General features: G+C 40.9%; 2 protein-coding genes across 2 annotated transcripts; both read right to left on the minus strand.

Annotated features, from left to right (window-relative positions):
• Positions 1-4886: 4886 nt before the first annotated feature.
• On the minus strand, positions 4887-6638 carry LOC124274295 (glutaredoxin 3-like). The gene is made up of 4 exons (XM_046709637.1): positions 6568-6638; positions 6178-6288; positions 5295-5427; positions 4887-4898 (listed from the first exon to the last, which is right to left on the minus strand). The coding sequence occupies exons 1-4, from the start codon at positions 6636-6638 to the stop codon at positions 4887-4889; spliced, it is 327 nt and encodes a 108-aa protein (XP_046565593.1).
• A 598-nt stretch (positions 6639-7236) lies between these two features.
• Positions 7237-19981, minus strand: LOC124274353. The gene is made up of 9 exons (XM_046709717.1): positions 19901-19981; positions 18479-18593; positions 17744-17818; positions 17212-17328; positions 15034-15118; positions 14402-14491; positions 13580-13724; positions 9984-12536; positions 7237-8237 (listed from the first exon to the last, which is right to left on the minus strand). Exons 1-9 carry the CDS (start codon positions 19966-19968, stop codon positions 7289-7291), a joined length of 4197 nt encoding a protein of 1398 aa, XP_046565673.1. The 5' UTR covers positions 19969-19981; the 3' UTR covers positions 7237-7288.
• Positions 19982-24304: the final 4323 nt, after the last annotated feature.

A 24304-nucleotide genomic window follows, 5' to 3' on the forward strand; every position in this document is an offset into this window, starting at 1 on the left:
TCAATCCAGCCCGGAAATTATGTCATATTCAGAGTGACATTTTCGTTTTGTATTTGAGATAGATGGCTTTATTTAATTTACCTCCCGGTCCTGTTTGAACGTCATGACGGATATGCATGATGGCCTGTTCTGACGTAATGAATGATCGCTAACAATGAGTGAAGGGCTTGCAACATTGTTTTAATAATCCGTTCAACTTAATCGCATCACATGTTCTGTTTCCAACACATACGTGACATTGTTGGTCTGATTTACATGACATTGTTGGACTGATTTACATGACATTGTTGGACCGATTTACATGACATTGTTGGACTGATTTACATGACATTGTTTTTACATGACATTGTTGGACTGATTTACATGACATTGTTGGACCGATTTACATGACATTGTTGGACTGATTTACATGACATTGTTAGACCGATTTACATGACATTGTTGGACCGATTTACATGACATTGTTGGACTGATTTACATGACATTGTTGGGCCGATTTACATGACATTGTTGGACTGATTTACATGACATTGTTGGACCGATTTACATGACATTGTTGGACCGATTTACATGAACTGATTTACATGACATTGTTGGACCGATTTACATGACATTGTTGGACTGATTTACACGACAGTGACCACTGTCACGTCACAATAGTCTAGACCCGTGAAAATCCAGGTGAAAATCTTCAGCAACTAAGCTTGTCGTAAGATGGCTCGCTGACTTGGATGACACATGTGATCGTATTCCAGTCACGTAGATCGATGCGCATGCGGTTGATCACTGGGTTTTCTGGTCCAAACTTGATTATTTACAGATCGCCGCCGTATAACTGGAATATTACTGAGTTGGGTGTTGAATTGGTGTTTTTTTAAAAATCACATACCTCGTGAAACACGACAGGTCGTGGTTGATGTGTGATATTGTTAGATTCTTCCTCGTGACATTGCTATGCTAGTTTCAGGAATAGTACCTGGATAAGAAAGAACACCGCTTGGAATAGTATTTCAGTTACTCCACGTCAGTTTGGGGGGATTGCCTGGTATTTTAAATTTACAGGCGACAAGCCAAGTGCATGGTGAATCGCGTCACATGAGCAAGTTTTGATCTCCCTTACATCTCTTTTATTATTTTTTAATATTACTTGAGAATGTAGCCGACCCCTTTAATCTATGATGAAAACCCAACTGACTGAACGAGCCTTATAGTGAGTGAGTGAGTGAGTTTGGTTTTACTCCGCTTTTAGCAATGTTGCAGCAATATCACGGCGGGGGACACCAGAAATGGGCTTCACACATTGTACCCATGTGGGGAATCGAACCCGGGTCTTTGGTGTGACGAGCGAACGCTTTAACCAGTAGGTTACCCCGCCGCCCCGAACGAGCCTTATAACACTATGCACCACTTCCTATCCACGCACAACAATCAACTTGATATGCTTAATGTTTGGGATTAGCTTTAAATCGAGATCACAACATTTAAAAACTCATGCTTCAAAGCCTTTCCGCTGCCACAATATTTGGCGATAATCTGGAGACGGCTGCCAGACATGACTCCTTGGATGCTCACTCCCCGTTCCATGTTATGATACTCGATTCCTTCATTCTTTCATCTCCGACTCTGTTAATTGTAACAAGCAGAAATCTCCTAAATTAACTCTAACAAAGAAACATTGTGATATTAAAAAAACTTTCAAAGGATTAAGGAACGGCGTTTATTAGAGAAAAAATAGGCACGTAATGACGTTAATTGCTATTGGCAGCTTCTAAGTGAATATAGATCAAGGCCACAGTGTACTTATTACCCTCTATGCAAACTAATAAAATGACTTTAAAGCATAAAATACCCAACTCTAGAGCAGTAGTGAAAGGTCCCAGTGTCGACAATGCTTAACATTGCACCATCACTGATGGGTCATCCATTCTGTCGCACAGACATCGTGTAAGCCCCAGGGCGCGCACCTGTCATTGTGTCTGTTAGTGTCACGTGACATCCGTGTGTCCTGGGGCAGTGGTTGAGAGATAGCGCCCTCTGGCATCGTTATTACTGCACACATTAATGTTGTGTCACTCCTTGCATCGTCCACGTAATCCATTGCCCTCCTGCCACACTAACGATCGCATACTCACCCGCAGAACCATATTAGTGTCTGTAGTTTTTCTAAATGAACCAGATCTCATCCAGTATTACATTTGAAAGGCAACGAAGAGGTCGGGTTGACAGTTACGTGCCAAGTGTTCTGGGTTTAGCAATGTGAATAATGAGCAGTCACGTGGGAGTCAGACCGTATATCAGCGTTTGGTGGTTGCTAAACACTAGATCAATGCAATTGAACCACAAAGGCTCTGTAGCTCACCTAAACCTGGAAGACATAACAATAATTAAAAGTCAGATTGGAATCGTGTGTCCAATGTTCAGAGACACGGACTGGGTTCTTGCCGAGGGTCACGGTGAGGTCCTATTGTCAGTCAAGGTAGCTCGTTGTGTCAAAGGAAATGGTGAAAATGCAACACCACCAGCGAAACGGATGAGTAAAGGTCAAAGGTCTTAACTCAATCATTAACCAACAAAATGCAAAAATATGTATAAAGTTGGAACGGGGGTCTGATGTGAAATGGGGTTTAAGGTCACGTTTAAGAATAACACATATGGAAGTGAACGCACGTCTAGTTGTGAGCCTGCATGTACTTGTAGGAACTTTGTTTTATAGTACTATCCCACTTAGATACCATGGCGCAGTTTAAATGGATGTACCCCAGTCAGACATAGCATACAGGCCCAGTCAGACATAGCATACAGGCCCCGAGTGGCCGTTCCCTATTTTCACGTCTAAACGCTGAGCGCAAGGCTGGGAAACAACAAATACAATTTTTTTAACGCCTTTTGGTATGATGCAGCCGGGGATCGAACCACAGACTCAGGACAGACGCTCCGAGCATTCATACATGCCTTGTTCAGTTTTGATGTAGTTTACAGAAGTGAACAGTAAGGCTGGAAGGAAATTTAAAAGAGACAGTTCTATGGAATTTGGTGTCATGTGAAGATAAATTACTTGTGTGCAAAGCATGGGAACAAACACGTCTCTATTCATTCAACTTACTTTCGTCATCCAAATATTCACATGGTCAGCTTGCTTCTGTCAACATTTACAGATATTGGCTCAGCAATCAATTATTAATTAGGCCACGCCCCTACACACTTGTGTTTTCTGAATAGCTGATACTTGGATGGGCGGGAATTAGGCTGAACTGTCGTTGGTATCATTGTCTTCATTTTTGTGTCTGGGATTAAATAAACAGTCCGTGAAGTTATTATGATTAACATATTTATTGAGATGAATTGACTTCGAAAAAGCTATGCCTACACTTGATTAAAGGGAATTTACATGTACACAACCGCTTATTTTTCTATTTAAGAACCGACTTCACTGTTTTTTCCTTTATTGGATAATATACTCATACTTAGCAAATCCGGATTATATGTTGCCCTAAATATCTATAACTTGTAGTAGTTCAAATGAATAAAGTTATAGATCTTATTCCTATCAGAACATCTCAAACCGTTCAAACAACATCTGAAAGTCTGCTCAGTTATTATATTATTCCGGTCCTGTGGGACAAAACAGGTTCTTACCTACCCAATCCCTAAACAGCTCTTCAGATAGATGCTGGTTGCCATATCTTTGCAAGAAAAAGACATCACCACAGTTTGTTTCCCTGTTTATTTCCATTCTCCAATCAGTTTCCAACAATGGGGCATGTTGAAGGGACACATGGGTTACAGGTGCCCTGTGGTACATGGAATCAATAACTGTACAGGACAACTGGCATCTTCTGGTCATATACAAATACATGCACAAGTTCCGATAATACAGTTTTCTCATTCAAGGATAACCTGATCTTAATATGCACTGAATAACCAGACATGTCAAAGTTAAAGCCTCTGCCAAGCAGTTTTCTATGTTGGTGTCCGCTGGTCTGTTTATGCCCCCTAGACGATTTGTGTACAACACATATAACTGGACTGGTAACAACCATTTCGAACATTTGATTGATTTATAAGCTGCTTGTCCTTACTATCTCAACACTCATAACCAGTGCCCATTCCCCGACCTGCCTATTTAGCAGTAAAGTAATTACTCATCCAGAAGCAACTTCTATAGACAATGTCAGTTGGGAGAGAAAGCAAATTGCATCACAATGCTTTGCAGACCATTGTGACATCATCTATTATGATAACATCTCAATCAAATTATGTGACTAATCTCGCTCCCACATAAGCTTGTTGAAGGTATGGTTCTTATTGAACAACAGAAACAACTTTCAAAAAGTGTTTTGGAAGATAAAAGAATTCTCACCATTGCATGTGTTGACATGAACTATAATCAGCATTTGTCAATATATCTGATATCAGAAGACACACAGATGAGAATATGTATATGGTAATTTGCCCTACTGTTAACACGTACACACTTTTATTTTCATACATACCTGTAGAGAAAATTCCACAACTGTAGTTAAATCATAATAAACAGATCCAATTTTCAAAACACAAAATGTTTCTTTCTTTGTCTTACCAATAGCCCAGTTTGTTGTGAGAGATTTGGAGCACAAAGTTAAACGTGCTTATGAAAGACAAACATGTAATTAGTGATGAAGTGATAAAAAAAGTGTAAAATCTAATAGGTTATAATCCTCATTGATATTCACTGACAAGTAACTTACACCCTCAAAGGGTTATTATCAGATCAAAGATGGCTCTTGCTTGGGATGTAGGAAGGGAGATAATCGTCTTAGTTATCTCCCTTTAGTGTGCTTTCCAGTTCGCCAGATTCTTGCAGTTCCTATGGAAATATAAAGTCTTTTGATAAAATCATGTCTACTTTATCCGAATATCTGAAATAATATACAGGTGCACAACAGTAAGTACGAAGCACACTGCATCTGGAACATTACGAAAAACATTTTCTTTAGTGCATAAGACTTCACTTCACTGTACACTAATGATTGTCAACTGTTAATTCATACTTGATAGCTATAATGGTAAAAGCAGAGCCTATCCAAATTCATTTTCTATTAATAAAATAAAAAACAACAACACAACTTCATTCATGATATTCGTACATAAATCCTCAAAAATGTACACAGAGTAGGCCCTCATAAAAGGGAAAAAGTTTAGCCATTCAAGCATTGTTCGTTTAAAAATGTGAGACTCCATACGTGAATGACAGAACCTAACATACAAGCACATGACATTAGAAAGTGAAGATATCTTTAAAAAACATACTGTACCTTGATAATGTCAAGTCCCCCAACAAGTTCTCCCTTAACATACAACTGGGGATAAGTCGGCCAGTTGGAGAATGTCTTCAACCCCTGTCTCACCTCGTCATCTGACAGGATATCGAACGTGTCATACTTCACCCTGAAACACAACCACCACATGCGAAACAAAGGATAGAACTATCACCGTACAACAGCTCAGACTCACAAGAGTGACACCAGCATGGCACTGTTCTAATATGAGTAATGACGAGCATATAATTAATGACAAGGATAGAATCTGTAACATCTGGGATAAACGCAGTATAAAAGAATTTGGACTTTGTGCAATATGTTTTATTAACAGCCTTGCAATGTAACGTGCAGCATCCCAGAAGTAACAAACAAGTGGTTGATGGAGACACAGACAAATAATGTCATCCTGACCACATGCAACAGCTGATCTTCCCAATGTACATCAGCTGGACATCAGCTGGTACAGATGTTGGATGGACTTGTATACTACCTTGGTGAAACAGTCATGCTTCCTACAAACCTAGAAACATTTCTCTGTACCATGAACTGTGGCACCTACAATGACTTGATATTCATATATATGAAATGATCATATGATAACAGGACATACAGACACACATAATCTTCACCTAAAACAAAATGAAAGGTGTAATGAGCGATTACGAATTTAGTTTTCCGCCGCTTTTAAAATATTCCAGCAATATCACCTGGAGGTGACACCAGAAATGGACTTTACACATTGTACCCATGTGGGGAATCGAACCTGTGTCCTAGAAGTGATGAGCGAATGCTTTAACCACTAGGCTACCCCACCGCCCCCTATATGATATGATCAGACGATAAACAGGACAGGTTGTTCTGGGCTGGAAGAGCTTACCCGGTTTCTCCAAGAATGGCAACTGTCTTCTTGCTGAAGCCGCAGCGTGGAGCATCTGGATGACCCTTCATGAACAGCATCACCGGCGCCTTGCTGACAAGCTGCTTCAGTCTGCAACATCACATACTGTAAAGGCCAACACTCTAACACACATAGCTCACCCTTGCTGTAGTTTTACACTAGATATTCCTGAACAAATTAAGAATAATATATCTGTAGGCTGAATATGTCAATCTCAAAGACATTTGTTTTTTTTGAGAAGCTTGGTAGAAAAATTAAGCATGGCTTCTTGGTGGCCATCTTGAATTTCTGGTGGTGTCATATTCAGGAACAACAACATGACGTTATATCTAAGAATCTGTGCAGCAGTTTGGTGGCAGTGGAACATACAAAAGCTTTATGATATTATGAACATGTTCAGGATCTCTCAGCCACGTAAAGCTTCTGCTCAAACTCAGCATGGTGATGCCTGTCGCTTCTCAGTGCCGGTCCTAATGAATGGTTTGATATGATATCATAAACTGACATCTTTATTATTTTCATGTGTGATAAATGCATGAAGTTATTATTTTTTGATGGCATCCAGTCATTTGGAACAACCTTGCCATAAAGTGTGTGATTTGGTCTTTAATCATTTAGGCAAATTGATGCCTATTTGAATGTTTATCTGAGTGTAGCAGGTGAAGGTGGGAGAAAAGCACAAAGGGATGCTTTGTATGTATGTACTAAAGATGTAACAATTCAACCGTCATGACTGTCCCAACACCCTCAATCCGAGCAGGAAGCCTGTCAATGACAGTGTAAGTATTCTGAATGTGACAATTCAACTATCATATTTCTGTCCAAACACCCTCAATCCAAGCAGGAATCCTGTGAACGATAGTGAAAGTATCTGTGGTATCATATTCACAAGGACTGATCAATGTGTCAGCTTTGTACACAAGCAACGATGGTCCAGGGGTTCTTCAGGCATCTTAACTCTGGACCAAAAACTTTATTTCAGAACACTTTGACTTAATTTCAAACAATGGTCTAGTAAACATCAGCAAAATGCATCAGTAAAGTAAAATATTCCTTTATTAGATTTATTAACATCAGTGTATGAATGGTTTTACACAGAATCCCATTGGCTGGAAAGTTTATGGTTCTCTGTGACAGGTTTGATATCTGGACTTGACTCGACGCCATCAGGGAGAGACAGGTATTGGTGTGGTCGGATGTGGGGCAGTGAGGGAGGATATTGAGAGTTGACCCCGTAACTGGCATACATGGATGCCACACATTTCTGTGCTGGGTCCCCAATACCTGCTAGAGATGGTGCAGACACTTGGGTAGATATTTGATATCCTTCTCTGGGGTATGGTTCCCCTGGAAATGGAGACACAACCGGTATGTCGCCGGAATTGTTTGTGACATCTGAAGTTTTTCTCATTCGAAGCACTTTCTTCCTTTCCCTATCTTTAATTCTCTTCTCTTCATTGTAATTTGGGAACACTGTTCTTATTTCAGCTTCTTTAGCACGTTGTTGTCTCTTGAGTTCCATGTCTCTGGCTTTAATCTGTTCATACTTCTGTTTCATTGCCGGGTCGTTCCTCAGCTTCTCACGCCTCCTCCTGGCTTGTTCATTGGCCTTTTCTCTGGCCTGCTTGGCTGAGAACACCATCTGCTGAAGCCTTTCCTGCATCACTTCTGGCCCTGCCAGAGCCGTGACTTGTTCCAGGGAGCTTCTAAGAGTCACCTCAGCAATACCCGAGAGGTGGTCATCCATGGGTACCAAGGATCGAGGAGTCGTAGCTGGCACCTTCGGGACATCGGGTATAAGATTTGTAGGAAAGCTGGCCAGGTTACTGTTGTAGAAGTTGTAGGATGCCATGGATGGAGAGTCGAAAGGTATACTGCTGGTGTTACTGATTCCTCGTGGACCTTGCATGGGTGAAGGGTTTACTTGTGCTTGAGAATCTGTGTCTGCAACTCGAGTCTGAAGTCTGCACAGTTGAGTCTGGAACCAGTCTCGTTCCTCCTCCACACTGGAGAATGATGGGATACCAGATCCACTGGTTCTGAAAAGAAGCAAAGCTTGCAGTTAATGCACATGTATTCTCTGACAATCAAGACTTGTTTAAAATGTCAAGCTGATAGGTTTGAGTGTGTAAGTGAATGCAGTTCAACTGGTGGTGTAGCCAAGGTACTAAACTGTTTGTTTGTCACACTGAAGGTCCTGGTTTGATTCTCTGCTAATTTTTGGTGTCCCCTGCACTGATATTGTTGGCATATTGCTAAAAGCAAGGTTAAACCATACTCACTTATACTCATACTTATCAGAACAAACCAGAGTTGCATGATCACACCTCATTTCATCATTATGATAATCAAAGACAGCTTAATTCAATATTATAGTACAACCAGAAATTACTGAGAATTTAAAGATTGTATTTAAAAAAAAAAAATTCACTCATTACTCACATATTAAATGTGAATATTAGCAGAACATAACTACAGATTCAAAGACAAGTGAACAGTTAGTATTTTTTGTCAAGTCACCATGGGCAACAATGCAGGCTTCAATGCGGAGGGGCATACTACTGATCAAAGAAGTTGTGGTCCATGCTGTCCCAATATCGGACCACCTCTTCTTTCATTTCAGCAATATTTGTCAGATTTTTCTTATTGACACTTTCCTTCATAAGTCCCCAAACATTTTCTATTGAAGTTAGGTCAGGGCTATAGCTTGGCCAATCTAATAATGTCATATTTTGGGTCCAAAACCAGGCCTGTGAATGCTTTGAACAATGTTTTGGGTCGTTGTCCTGCTGGAAAATCCAAACATTTCCATAGAACATGTGAGCAGATGGAAGTAAATGTCCCTCGAGAATATCAGTGTACCGCTCACTGTTCATATTCCCTTCAAATACACAGAGGGGCATTGCCCCTAACACAGATATGCCACCCCACGTTAAATTTCGGACTATACTTTGGGCGCTGATACAAAGGTTTTTCAGTTTGTTTGGTCCAGAATTTCAGTGTATTAGGAAACAGCTACACAGAACTTTCATCTGAGAAAATCACATTGTCCCAGTTAAAATTTCTATGCTGTAAGCACCAGTTCAACCTTCGCTCCTTTTGTTCAAGTTTCATGATCGGGGATGGAATTCCTCGACTTTTCTGCCAACCCATTGCATCCAGCTCAGTTTTAATTATCTCCTTACAGACAGCCACAGTTCCTCTATCAATCATATCCAGCCTTAAGTTTTCTAAACTCCTTCGTTTGTTTTTAGAAACAAGAATACCAAGCCACCTCCTGTCACCAACAGTCAATTTTCTGGGCCTACCTGCGCCTCCCTGTTGCTCAATGCTATATCCATTTGCAATATTTTTCAAAACACGATAAACAGTGGACAAAGGGATGCCTGTTCTACTTGAAATCACTTTAGCTGATCTGATGTCCTTGTTATAATACTCTAAAATCAACTTCCTCTTCCCTAAATCATCCATACTGAGGATCACTGAAAATGTCGTCAGCTAGCAAGTAAACAAAGGGGGATAACTCTTCACAAACTAATGAAAAAGTATGAACGGAGTTGTCTCCCTTGAATGAAACCAAGCACTTGATAGCTGGTCAAGGTTGTTTATACTAGAAATCCAATTAAACATATTCCTAAAATTCTCAATAATTTCTGGTCATACTATAAAAACAGATTTTTCATAATCTAAGAATGCAAAGGTGTATACTGTTCCATCATTAGACTTGACATGCATCAACTGTTATGACATCACCTTTGAAACACAAATGATTAACTATATCTCACCTCAAATGAGCTCCTTCACCAGATGCTGGTCCCATCTGATGCTCTTCTGTCTTGATGACCTCTTCTCGTGTGGCAATGGTGCCATCCTGCCTGACACTGACACCATGGGACTTCACATTGTTGCCATGAGGGTCCAAACAATCCTCAGCTCTCACACAATCGTCAGCTGTCTGTGATGTACAGGTAATGTTGGAAAGTGGGCTCTGATCAGTCTTAACAGGGGTGCAACTTTTACGCTGTTGAGATCTTTGAAATAGTATGTTCAGCTCCTTTGGAGGATCTGTATGATGGAGGACATTGTTGGTCCCTAGAGTTTCTTTCGAAAGAGCTGCATCAATTTCATCCTCTTTCATATTGATTCCACCTTGATCAGCAGGTGCCAATGCTTTTGCATGGCCTTTTAGACTTTCCATCCTGTTGGAGTTGCTCGTTTGGTTTGAACCTGATCTGGTAGTTTGATTCATCTCAGAGCTTAAATCTGCCTCCACTTTCACGAGTCTTTCATCACAAATGACACCAGTATCAACAACATTATCACAGTCATTACCTCCCTTTTCACAAGACAGAACATTATCACATCCAGATGCTAGAGGCATATCACATACAACCCGCTGGACATCTTCATCTGTCTGACATGCACCCACTTCATCCTTCACACCATCAGCAGAGAGGGTTTCCCTATCAACATAACCCTCCTTCATCATACTAATGTCCTCAGGGGGTTTTAAGGTCAAAGAATGTTGCTGCCACTGACTGGTTGGTTTTTGTTGTAAAGCAGGGCTTGAGTCGGTCCACACATCTGAAGGCTCCAATTTGATTGTCAGCCTATCAGAGCTACCATCTTCTCCTGCTGCTTGCTCGGACTGGCACCCTTCATTGTCTGTGCAGCTGGAGACTGTTGCGGTGGATAATGGCATAGACTGGGGAACATCATAGCTAAATGTTAAGGGTTCATTAATATCAGAGAGCAAGCCTCTCTTTTTTAACCTTTCATGTTTTTTTCTAATTCGTTCTCTTTCTTTCATTGCTTCAAATGCTTCAGGATCTTCCTTTATTCTGGCCCTTTTCAGGCGCATTCTCTCTTTGTTATATTCTTTCTTATGTTCTGCATTCTTCTTCAGTTTCTCTATGTTTGATATCCAGTTCATATTGCCTGCATCAGGGGAAACAGAATCTTGTAAAGAAGAATTGAAAGAGCCATCTGAAGATGTAGGCGATGTTGGATCTGCAGACAACCTTGATTGCAGGTCCTTCTCTGAAGCTTCCTTCAACCCAGGAGTTGAGTGCTGCTCCAAGGTCTGCTGAGAAGACTGTGGAACATCCAATCCAGAATTCATTACAGAGTGTAATCTGTCCATGCATCCATTCTCCGTCTGCCCTAAAATGGAGTGGGTTGCCTGAAGGAGAGCATTAGGGGAAAGATTTAGCAACAGATTGTTCCTCCTCCTCTCTATTCTCTTCCTGATCCTCTCCTTCTCTCTCAAAGCAGCAGCAAGGTCTGGATGTTTCTCCCGTAGCTCTGCTCTCCTCTGCCGGACTCTCTCCTTCTGCTCCTGCCTCTTTCGCATTAGGTTTCCTCTTAGAACCAACAAAGCTGATGAGAACTCTGGTGCCAGTGGCAAGGGCAGAGCAGGTGGGAGTTCACTAGATTCTTCCATGGTTTCCTGGGCAGGGTTCAGAAGACTCTCATCTGGCAGTGACAGCAACATGGCGTTCCTCCGCCTTTCTATTCTTTTGCGTATTTTCTCTCTTTCTCTATAAGCAGCTGCAGCAGCTGGGTCACACTCTCTCAGACGTGCTCGTTTCTCTCGCATCCTTTCTCTGCATGCCTTCTTCATGCCCTCTTTCATATTCTCATCCAGCTGAGCACGTTTCATTCGAGTCCTCTCTCTATCTACTGCCCTCTTTCCCTCGATCTTGCGTTTCAGCTCACCGATGGTGTGGAAATTTTCCCGTCCAATCTGAAGGGAGGTGATATCCTCTTCCGGAACACCAGCTGCCCTTTGTTGTTCCATCAACATCTTGTTAGCTTCATGAATGGACATACTTGGGTCGACAGGTAGGGACAAAATGAGCGAATCTCTACGCCTAATCATCATTTGTCGGAAACGTTCTTTCTCTCTTTGTGCAGATAATAGAGAAGGATCACTTCTGATCAGAGCTCTCCGTTCTCTCTGGTGCAGTTTCTGGATCTTTCTCCGAGCAGCAGCAGTTCTACCTCTCTTTCCCCTCCCCCTCCGGTTAGATGGCGTTTCAGTTGTGTTAGTATCATTCAGTTCATCCTGAAGCCACAGAGGGAGAGACTGATCCTCCTCTTCATCTTCCTCCTCACAGGAGTCCTCAGAAGAATCTCTTTCATTAAGGTTTTCATCATTCAGATCACTTTTTTTGTTTATGTCACTGTAAAATTCCCCGAAACTGTCCTCATCTGAACACGAGAGTCTTTGTGACGAACTTTCTGATGGGCTGACACTTTCACAGCACATGGGAGAGGGTTTTTGACAGGTGCTCTGAGCAAGGGGTTGGGTGGACTTGTCCACATGTAGGGACAACCTGGAATGGGAAACAAGGCAATAAGCTCACTTATCTCACGTTGCACTGCATCATTTATTGCATGCATTACTTATACTGACACAGTATGGTGGGACTATGGATATTTTGGGGGGATACTTTTTTGTATCACAATATGACAAAACCCTATTGTGTTCGTATCTAGAACAAAAATATGTTGTCTCAGTTAACAATTACCACTCTACATGCAGCTCTGCCAGTGGCAGTAATAAAGCAGGAATTATAAGAACTTATTGCACTTGTTTCCCATTGCCTGCTTAATACATAGATACATGGTGGATATACATGATATACCTCAAATCTTCATGGTCCTGAAGCCTATACCACATGTCATACAGCATTACGTAATATGCAAATACCTGAACTTTTGTATAATACAGTTTAGACTGTGTTGTGTTATATAACATGTTTTTGGTGCTTAAGGCGTTCTCTGAATTCAGTTGTTACATTCACCATCCCTGAAATTTGGTAGAATGCAATTACTACAGAGATCAAAACATTGGATGAATATTTTTTATTCAATTTGACATTGTATATTTGCTGCAATTAGATCTCTGGGAGCTGAGAAAATTGACTATCAAACCATATACATTAAGTCAAATTTGTTTTCAGATATCTAGTGTTAGTGAACATACAGCACAAAGTTTGATGAAACTAAACTGTTTTAACAATTAACAGGCTGTTATACTTTATCACTTCTGTTTTCTGCAATAGAAATGATGGACTGTCAAATACATGTTCAGCCTTAGTAGGAGATTGAAGAAGTGTAGGATAGTAGTGTATTGATAGAGGAAGGTAGTGTATTATTCGAAGAAGGTGTTTTGGTGAAGAAGGTAGTGTATTGATGGAAGATGGTAGTGTAGCAATATAGAAAAGTAGTGTATTGGTGGTTGATAGCAGTGTACTGATCAAGAGCCATTGGGTAGAACATTTGTGATGTATTGGCAATGTTCAACACAGCCTTCTTGTGGATATACCCCCCCACCAAGCACATCAGCAATTCTGTGTCAGAACATGTGACTCACCTGTCTTCCAGTTTGACCTGAACCGGCAGCTGAGATTCAAGCTCTCCTGATTCAACCAGTTCTTTCACAATGTCAAGGCCACCCAGAAGCTCTCCATTGGCATACAGTTGGGGATAGGTTGGCCAGTTCGAGAACGTCTTCAGGCCTTAAGAATTACAAGACAAAATGCTAGTGAGTGAGTTGAAATCACCATCTGTAACAAACACCCTACTTTCAATATCAGTCATATTTCCAACTCACTATAGAGGGTTCCTTCTGTGCACTGATCCCCAAAAACTTATGACAGTTGAAATAGTATGACTAAATGAATCTGCTAATTAGACACGACAACCTTCACTGTGTGTTATTGTACCCTCCTGGCATGGATCGTTGGTCATAATATCAATCACTGAATAGACTCTAAAACCCACCTGAAGACAAGCATGTGGTATTGAGGCCTGCCTGGGAATCTCCCACAATGTTGGGAATGAGTTACTGGGGTAATACCCAGGAGTCCACAGGAAGTCTACTGGAGTCTACTCAGCCCCCAGAACAGACAGGTAGAAAAGATATAATACTGGATATCAATTCAGCCAAACAAAAAACCATGAAAATAGGAGAAAATTTGCAGGTTTGTCTGTTGTTTAATGCACCCCTAAAAAACAATCCAGGTACATAGTGGCATCCTGTAAATGACCAAGACTGGACCAGACAATCCCATGATTAATTGTATGAGTCATGATAGATGTCTTTACTGTCTAACAACATGCAATCAGTCATCCAACCCATTTAGTTTTCTCTTACGACCAGCATTTCAGCAACAGAAATACAAGACATACATACCTTGTCTAACTTCTTCATCTGATAGAATATCAAAGGTGCTGAAACTGATGTTCTTCTCCTGTAATATGCCGACTATATGCCGACTAAACCCTGGAATACCAGAAAGCTAGCATCATACACTGGCAACACCGGCTCCTGCATCCAGTCTAAGATAATGCAAATCATATTCACTAGTCCTCAGCATTTGCAGCTGTTTGAGAAAGTGAACTTAGTTTTACACTGCTCTTAGCAATATTCCAGCAATATCACGTCAGGGACCCTAGAAATGGGCTTCACACATTGTACCCATGTGGGGATTCAAACCCGGGTCTTCGACCTGACGAGCGAATGCTTTAACTACTAGGCTACCTAACCGCCACATGCACGAACATGTTTTCCATGTTGACACTTTCTGACAGTTTTATTCACTTCCAATATGTAGCAAAACCATCATGCAAACAGAATGACAGCTCTCAAATGCTATAAGTCAAGAAAGACAGCCATTAATGGACTTGCATTTGTCCAGCGCAGGGTTAAGGGCAAACACTGCTTGTCCAGCACAATATAGCTGTCTCAGGCTAGAGGACTAGTGTGTAACGTAAGTTAATGTACTTAACATAGGTTGAGATGTAAGTGAGATTTTGATGACCTACCACATCGAGGTTCCTGGCGATTCCCTTTCATAAACAACATGACAGGGGCGGAGTTGATCAACTGCTTTAAACGTGTGTTTAGATCCTGTAGAGAACAACAAATTGTATTCTACATGAACAAAGTAATAATGATGGTTAAATTAATGCTTTGCTAAATACATAAAACCCTTGAAACTCTGAAGTTTCTACCAATAAAGCATTAAATACATACTATCACGGTTATGCGCGGTGGGCGAACTGGCTAAAGCGCCAGGCTAGTGATCCAGCGAGCTTGAGGTGACGGGATCGAGCCCACCTGTGACCGGGTGTAAAAACCTTGGAGTCAACTTTGTGTGCAGACTCTTTCAGTGTTGTCACAACCCCTAGTGTACAGTACACAACCCTGTGCACTTAAAAGAACCCACGAATCCGTAGGTATATGACCAGATGGTGGCCACATGAATACGTGCAAACACCCAGTTGCGGGTACAGCAACGTGCAGTGAACTTGGACAAAGTACTGTGACTATGTGTCCCAGTGCACCCAGCTGTGAATGGGTACCTCGTAAGGATGGGAATGCCACAATAACTCGGTGCGCCTAGTGGCTGCAAGAGTTTGTATGCTCCCCAGGGAGTTGAGATTGACAATACGATGTGCCGTTGAGATTGACATCCAGTGAACGAGGGAAAAACAAAGCGCCTTTGAGCAGCTGAGCGGAGCTGGATATCGGCGCTATACAAATGTATATATGATATGATGATGATGCATGCATATTACTGACACTGCATAGTATTGGGCGTTATGAAACTGCTGACCTTGAAGCAGTGAGGCAGTGCAGCTAGATTCTGTATCACAATTTTCTGAGCAAATTTATCATTATCCATCATAAAATATAAACCAATAGTAATTCATAATAAATCTTGATACAAAGACAATCATAGGTTGCTGGGCACTCATTCTAATCTAGTCTGATGGCTTGGTTATGCACTGCAATATTTCAGTGAGTGAGGGAGTGAGTGACTTTAGTTTTACGCTGCACTCAGCAATATTCCAGCTATATGGTGGCGGTCTGTAAATAATTGAGTCTGGATCAGACAATCCAGTGATCAGCAATATTTCAGATTTCTGATAGTAGTCCGTAAATACCAAATCACAATAAAACAGTTCAGTGACTGGCATCATGAGCATCACACGATTCTCTTCCCACAGAGGTTACTTGTCATATCTTCCAACGAACCTCTGTTCTAATACGACCCTTTCATGGTGCGAGTGTTCAGGATTCGTGATTGGTTGCAATCAGATTTAGTTGTGCAATCAGCAACGTTGTTTCAAAAGTGATCATTCGCAAGGACTCGGTAATTTCCGTATGCTTCGGGGAAAACTAGAATCTCTTCCCCCGCAAACATTTCTTCTAGACAGAACTCAGTCATGTAATAGCGGATCAATGGCGTCTCCATCACCCTCGTTGAAAACGGACAAGCTAGCCATTAAATGTCTTGTGTGTCACATCAACACAAGTCTCCGGCAGAGGAGGAATATGTGTGGCCCCACATTTGCTTGCATTAGTCAAGTTTGATCTAAGTCGATGTAACACGTGTTCTGATTGGATAAAAAGAAGGGAGATAATTTGTGTTGCGATTTTTGGCCGCTAGGGGATTTTACGAGAACCGGGAATTATAGCCGTATTAGAACAGAGGTTAGTAGGAATATATGACAAGTAACCTCTGTGGGAAGAGAATGGAGCATCACTTGATGCATGGGTTTTCATGATGACATGAAATAACCAAGTCAGCGATTCTGACGACCAGATCCAGATCCTGCCTCTTTCAACAAGCATTGTTCACTGTTGACAAACTGTCTAAATCTGTATAGCTAATGAGATATTCACTTCATCGAGTTTGAGTATCGGTATTTCATTTTTGTAGTTGTCTAGTTTTTTTTATAAATGTTTTTAAACAATTTCAAGTTCATGCTACCGGTATTATAGATTGGAACATCGAGATTTTTTCCACGAAGAAGTGCATGAAAATATTGTTACATCCTCATCCCAGTACTCAGACATGCTTATTATCAGCAGGGTGTACATGGAGTCCAGGCTTTACAAGCCATGTTAACATTGATTACACACTCAACACTTCAGTCAAAACAACAACCAGTTTACAGCATGGTAATAACATCATCTCAGTTCCACATTCCCACCTGTTTCTGTGGCTGTGGTGGAGGCGCGGCAACAGCGCCACCTTTTGATAAACTCTGTACTTTCTTTGTGAGATCTCCAGTATTGGCACCATCTAACCTATCTACCGATTTGCCACCCTGTAAAATAAACAGAGAATGAACTAGATCTCATGCCACAATGAACGTACAGTACCTCTTCTCTATCACAGTATGTCAGTTGGAAGACAAAAAATTTATTTAACACTTTTAATGAAGATTACGAGCATAGTTGTTGAGCTACTAGAATGAGCCAGGGAGGCTGGCATTGCTAAGGGAGGCGACTCTGCAAAATGAGCTGCGGTGCACAAGACCACTGAGTCATGGCTACCTGAAAGGTGGACAAAGCGTGAATTAACAAGCTATCAGCCAAATCACATGTTAGGATCACTGGTCCTCTAAACAACAACCATAACTTAATGTCTACTTACAACCACAAAGCTGAATTATGCTTGCTGAGTAAGAACTTCCTAACATATAATAAATGAAAACAATATTTGACATCTTTGAAGCCTACCTTGAAAAATATGAATGTTGGAACAGCAATGATGTTGTTCTTTTCAGAAATTTCAGCTAATTTCTCTGCCTCAAGCTGGAAAGAAACGATAACAATTTCAGCTTGGATATTTATACATTCCTGGTAAGCAGTTTGAATATAATGACTATTGTAAAAGGATACTGTGTTCTGACAACAACTTTTATTATTACCATAATTACTAAATCAACCTTGATATGAAATACACAATGCCATTTAGAAAGTGGTCAAATGTAACATATGTTATATTTGGGATTACACTTTCTTAGTAAAGTACAGATTCTAGTACTTTTGTTGGGTTGAGTCCCCTCGGGGATTCGAACTGACACCCTCAGAGTCAGGCACCTAATCACCAGCACACAAAGTCAGACGCCTAGACTGCTCAGCCACCGTGGCTTATAAATATACTAAATACTAAATATAAATTGTTATCTTTTTGTACAAACTCCTTGTATGCTGTTTGGCTCAATAGATCATGAATGTCTTATTAGGTCAGCTGAATGGAAATCAACTGACTTAATCAACCTCAAAATCAACCAATGGTCCAAAACTGTAAATCAATGCTTACCTCTTCTCTCACTTACACATTGTTACATCAGTGCTTCTCCTGCATGATCATGTACTTTTATCTGCACACAGCTACCTGAGCCTGACTTGAGCATGTTATCCTAAACCCAAACACTCAATACATCAGTCATTGTACTCATCCATACACACCTGCACAAACCTGACTTGACTGAGCTGGTTGTCTTTGGCCAGCACCCCCATCACATCCGTCATCTGCTGGCACTGCGGAGCCCAGGGGGCAGCGAAGTGCACCACCACCAGGTTGCTGTCAAGTTAAAAAAGGGTCGACTTAACCACAACTTGTAAAACATTTGGACTAACTCATGTTTTAGCAGTATTTCAGCAGTATATTGACCAGCAGTGAAAGTAAACACTTCATGTCAGGAACAGAACAAGGTCTTTGCCACAACAAGCAAGCTAACTATTTGTTTATCACTGTCTGTCTAAACGTCAATGCTACTCTCTATAACTGCACTCAGGATTCAAATCAACGGGAATGAAACCAACTACTAGGGTGTGGTCCAAAATGGGACAAAATGTGTCATGGAGAATTCTGGTGCATTATTTCACCAGTGTATCTGTACTCAAACACTTTATCGCTCATCTTGTGCAGAAACTATGCTCTATATGCGTCAACAGTCAAAATTAGAATGGGGAATGTAAAGATTCAATTGATTAATATACTTGTTGTAATTTAGACTGAAATATAATGACCAAAGGGAGTTGTTTATAATGTCTTTTGTTCATGCTCACAAGAAAACCATGCTCTTTAATTTTTGGGTTACCTCCAACTCAAACATCTTCACAAGGGTCAGGTACAACATTCTAATTCACAGTCTTATTTGGGTTAGTTCTGAGACTGGGTCAGCTATCCTAACTCTTTGAGCAATGTTAATCAAGGAAAGCTTACATCTATCTATTTTTTTAATTTTAGATTGTGAGTTTAGAAGAGACCGAGACCATAAAGCATGACTACCATCATAAACAAGCTGAACTTGCTGATGTATGTAAACGAGGACTGATTAGTATGATTAGTTGTGATATGTCACATGATCTGCTGGTGATGAGGAGCTTCACCACGTTGTTATGTCCATGACGATCCACTCCTAACACAGTAAACTGCAGTAGTATCTCGTTACTGATCATCATGAAACTTTTGCACCCTTTGAGTCAGGTTGTATTCCCGTGAATAATTTTCAAGTACAACCTGAACCATGTACAACCGCATCATATGAATCAGCAAAAATCCGAATGTCACGATCAGTATGCGGGTATATTTGTGAGTTCACAAATCGATCATAACCCAAAGAAATAATGCATACCAACAACAAAAGTTGTCTACACATTTGATTTCCGCGACGCTTGTTCAAGAATGAACCTACTGACACTGTTTATTGTTTATTTATTGTTGTACGTGAGCTGTTTGATTATGCAGTGAAAATGCCCAGCCGACATAAAAAATGATTTCACACATCACTAACATCTGCTACACACCTCGATTTGATCGCTGTAAACAGACACTAGGAACTAGAAACTAAACGTTTATCGATGGATACTCAAAAATATAATTACCCGCCGGCATCAGTCAGCAATTTATTGAAATCTTCCACCGTATCTACTTCTTTCACACCGGCGGCCATGTTGAATATACACTTCCTGTGGGCATGTCGGAGTTACTTCCCCTATACTGATTTTCCAACTATCTCTGTTTATCTGTTTTGCATTTTTCTGTATCTTTTTTCTTCCTTGGTGCTCATTAAGTTGAAACAAACATAACCTGAAGTAACTTTTAATTCATCATGTTCACATCTGATATATTTGATCCACATGCTAATTCTTGGTATTTATGAACAAATCGTTAAAAGCAAGAATTCTTTAACTGGGAACGACGTTGTGTTGTTTTGTTATACCTCTCCTTATTGGGGAATGTCGCTATTGTCGATTCAATATGTTGATTTAACACAACCAGTTTTGTTACATTTGAAGGAGTTCAACCACGTAATCGCATCTTTGAAATGAACAGTAAGTATCGACGAATATACAATGACACTGAAAGTGGCCAACATATTGTTATTGGGATTACACTTTGCTCAATATAAAATATCTATTGACTTGATACTATTATGCTTCAGAGCTGCATGACTTGAGGTACTCTAACTAAGTAGGGCAGCTTTCTTGTCAAATTATAGTTTTATATCCTTTTCCGTCGGCAGAGATGAAGAGGCTGGAACATCTAAGGGCAAACAATATTTACTCACGAGTGAGAGATTGGCTTGCAGACGATTCCTGCTTAGGAAAGGAAACATATATTCGATAGCGACAGGGAGAGTGAACCAAGCTTTGATAATGCGAACGAAGTCGTTAATGGTGTAAATGCCGTCGTTGATAGCGAAATAATTGTCATTGATAGTGTGGGTATCGTCTATGAAGGCGTTAGCTACATATAAGAAAGTGAGAGCGTCCACGTAACTTGTAGTTGATGGTGAACACGGTGTTGTTGATAATTGGAGCCGCATCGTAATGGTTTGTTTGCTTGTTGTTTAACGCCGAAATTCAGCAATTTTACAGCTATTTGACGGCGCTCTGTAAATAATCTAGTCTGGACCAGACAATCTTGTGACTGAAATCATGAGCAGCGACCCACACATTTGGGATACGATGACATGGCTCAGTCAGGTCAGCGAGCCTGTCGTCGTAGAATCAACGCTCGTAACGTCAGTCGACCGCCTCCGTGGTGTAGTGGTTAGAGCGTCCACCCGGAGAGCGGAAGGTCGCGGGTTCGATCCCCGATCGCGTCATACCAAAAGACGTTAAAATATGGTACTTGTTGGTCCCTGTCTGGCGCTCGGCATTAATTGGTACAACAAGGACTGGTCGGCTCGGAGTCAGTATGATGTGTCTGAGTGGGTTACTCATGCTTCACTGCGGCATGGTATCTCAGTGGGCTAGCACTATAAAACCAGCTTAAGTCTGGGCTAGTACAAGCAGCCGCACATACACATACATACGCATGCACGTCGTCATATGAGCGAAATATTCTCAAGCACGACGATAAACCCAATTTCACCTCACCTCACGTAACGTCAGTCAGTGAATTGTAGTGTAAATGGTAGATATTGTGAGTGAAAACGTTAACAGTGTTAGCGGTGTCCTTGATAGTGTATATCCGTGAAGGTCCGGGTTAGAATATTGGCTCTCAGTAACCCATGCTTGTCGTTAGAGGCAACTAACGGGATCGGGTGGTCAGGCTCGCTGACTTGGTTGACACATGTCATCGGTTCCCAATTGCGTAGATCAATGCTTATGCTGTTGATCACTGGGTTGTCTGGTCCAGACTCAATTATTACAGACCGCCGCCATATAGCTGGAATATTGCTGAGTGCGGCGTAAAACTGAACTCACTCACTCACCTTGATAGTGTAAGCGGCGTTGTTGATTTGTGTGGATTGCGCCGTTGATAAAGTTATGCAACGTGGTTGAAAGTGACAGTAACGTCGTTGTAGGTGTAAGTAATTATTTTTGTCGCTGACAGTGTGAGCAACGTCCTCGACAGTGTGGGCTGCGTCGTTGATAGTTTGGGTTGCGTCGTTGATATTGTAAGCAACAAACGTGTGGAATCGTCAGTCATCTGCGATACTCAGAGCCTCCAACTGCCTCCACTACTGAAACCACTCTGACGAAGTCTACACTCTATATATCCGGGACGGCAATTAGAATATCTATGTCACGATGAAAGAAACATAGTTCTAAAAACATTTTAATCCCAAAACCTTTTGACAAATATACATTGCAAACATACACGAGTAACAACACTACGGCTACTTGTGTACAACAATCACCAGTACGCTTGTTAGACAAGATCGATGAGGGTGAAAGTATATAAATACAAAACTGACATTGACATGTAAGAAAATATACCTTATCATGCTGGTAAAAAAGAAACAAACATGGACTGTAATATTAACCTGTATTATACCTGAGTTTTGGACCTTTAGTTTGCAGCGTTTTGGCGATTGTTTTCAGACTTGAACGCTATCACCTTACGTTTTGTGTAACTCCAATTTTCATTGCATTGTGTGTTCCAATGTTTAGGTGTAAACTTTCTTTTCCACGTCAGTTTAAGGGGCACGGTCACATATATAAGTGCATTAATGGTGAAACAAATAGACTGTAATGAGGGGCACGCAAAACACGTATCTAAAACATACATAACACCTTTACACAGACCTTTGTAATACGAGTCTAAGAAGGAGCTGTGTTTAACGCGTTTCGCATATAGTGCATCACGGGTATGCTGCCACACGCATTCATGGGGAACACAGACGAACCTGTGATCCCTGGATGTTGGCATAACTATGTATCGCAACTCTTAAATATATATTACCGGCAGAGAAGACTAGCTGGCTTTGTTCAGCTGGATGTGAGATAAGACGCGGCACACGATGTTATTCTCATTCTTTGTTCGTTATCAACGTGGCCTTGGCTCCGGCTTCATAATTTACATGACATTGTCGTGTTTGGGTTGTCATGGAAAAAGATTCGAAACCGCACGTTCGGACGTTGGTGACTTGTGATTATTTGACACATTTACGCATAACAGAATTTTATGATATTAACGCAGTCTATTTTCAGGATGGCTGTTTGAAACGCATGTAATAAGCGTTGGAGTGAGTAAGTGAGTATGGTTTTACGCCGCTTTTAGCAATATTCCAGCAATATCACGGCGGGGGACACCAGAAATGGGCTTCACACATTGTACCCATGTCGGGAATCGAACCCTGGTCTTCGGCGTGACGAGCCATCGCTTTAACCACTAGGCTACCCCACCGCCCCAATAAGAGTTGGAGTAATATGAAGTAGAATATACAAGGTAAGAAAGTAACTCTATATCTTGTTCCACCGTCACTTGTAAATATAAGTAAACAGGTAAAAGTTCAGTCTGTCTTACACCACATCTTGTATGTGCCTCGTTACAGTACTATTCACAATAAAACCAACATAATTTACTATCACAGCTATGAATAACGAACGAACCTTCTAGAGTGAGCGGGTGTGTACAGTGTAACGATGCTCTGAACAGTGTTACGGATATTGTGTCATTAACCGTAGGATTAGTGCTGAATCTTGCAACTTTGTGACATCCTCTATAGTGCATGGTTCTGACACGCCTAATGGTACACTCACAGAGTTCCAAGCTTCGTGAACGAGTAGATCAACACAGACGGATTCTCTACAGTTCAACAATACAAAACTATGGTGAGTGAGTTTAGTTTCACGCCGCTTTTAGCAATATTCCAGCAATATCACGGCGGGGTCACCAGAAATGGACTTCACACATTGTGCCCATGTGGGTAATCGAACGCGGGCATTCGGCGAGACGAGCGAACGCTTTAACCACTAGGCTACCCAACCGCCCCACAAAACTATGATCTCCCACAGCATTACCTCTGTATAGTAGTGCTATGGTAATGGGCTTGAAAGTTAATAACTTGTTGTTTTCAGTATGATTTGGGGGCCAATACCCCCCTGTAGGCAGACATGGGGTAATTGTAATTTGTAATTGTAATTGAATGTAATTAATTACAAAAATCTATGTAATTGCATGTATTTTGTAATTGAATGTTTAAAATGTAAATTGTAATTTAATTAATTAAAATCTCAATGTAATTGAATTTTTCAATTACATCAAATTACATCTCACTTTTTTATTTTGGTGGTCATCAGGCAACCCTTGCAATTATGTTCTGTACAAAAAGGAGGACAAAGGAGTGTTTTTCAATAAGATGCTTGTTGTCGGTATATACTCTAGCAGGTGTTAAGTTTTGAAAGAGATTTGAATGTCTAAGCCTTTGTAACTATCACCATCTGCATATTTGTGAAACAAAGGTAATCAGTAACGCATGACTGAATGTAGGTTGGTATTTGAGGAAATGGGGGATTAACAGTACTATTAGTCAAGTTCCTATCAAAATGGCC

Source organism: Haliotis rubra, unplaced genomic scaffold, assembly GCF_003918875.1.
Source record: "Haliotis rubra isolate DU_JTF1 unplaced genomic scaffold, ASM391887v1 Scf19, whole genome shotgun sequence".
In the NCBI taxonomy this organism is placed as follows: Eukaryota; Metazoa; Mollusca; class Gastropoda; order Lepetellida; family Haliotidae; genus Haliotis; species Haliotis rubra.

Excerpts from the sequence above, each read along its gene's own strand:
- LOC124274295 (XM_046709637.1), bottom strand. The coding sequence starts at position 6,638 with ATGCTGAGTTTGAGCAGAAGCTTTACGTGGCTGAGAGATCCTGAACAT. Across the intron at positions 6,289-6,567 it reads CATAATATCATAAAGCTTTT|ACTGAAGCAGCTTGTCAGCA; the intron begins GTATGTTCCACT and ends GTGATGTTGCAG. Across the intron at positions 5,428-6,177 it reads GCCATTCTTGGAGAAACCGG|GGTGAAGTATGACACGTTCG; the intron begins GTAAGCTCTTCC and ends GTTGTGTTTCAG.
- LOC124274353 (XM_046709717.1), bottom strand. The coding sequence starts at position 19,968 with ATGGCCGCCGGTGTGAAAGAAGTAGATACGGTGGAAGATTTCAATAAA. Across the intron at positions 17,819-18,478 it reads GTCAAGTCAGGTTTGTGCAG|CTTGAGGCAGAGAAATTAGC; the intron begins GTGTGTATGGAT and ends GTTTCTTTCCAG. Across the intron at positions 15,119-17,211 it reads CACCACAGCCACAGAAACAG|GATCTAAACACACGTTTAAA; the intron begins GTGGGAATGTGG and ends TGTTCTCTACAG.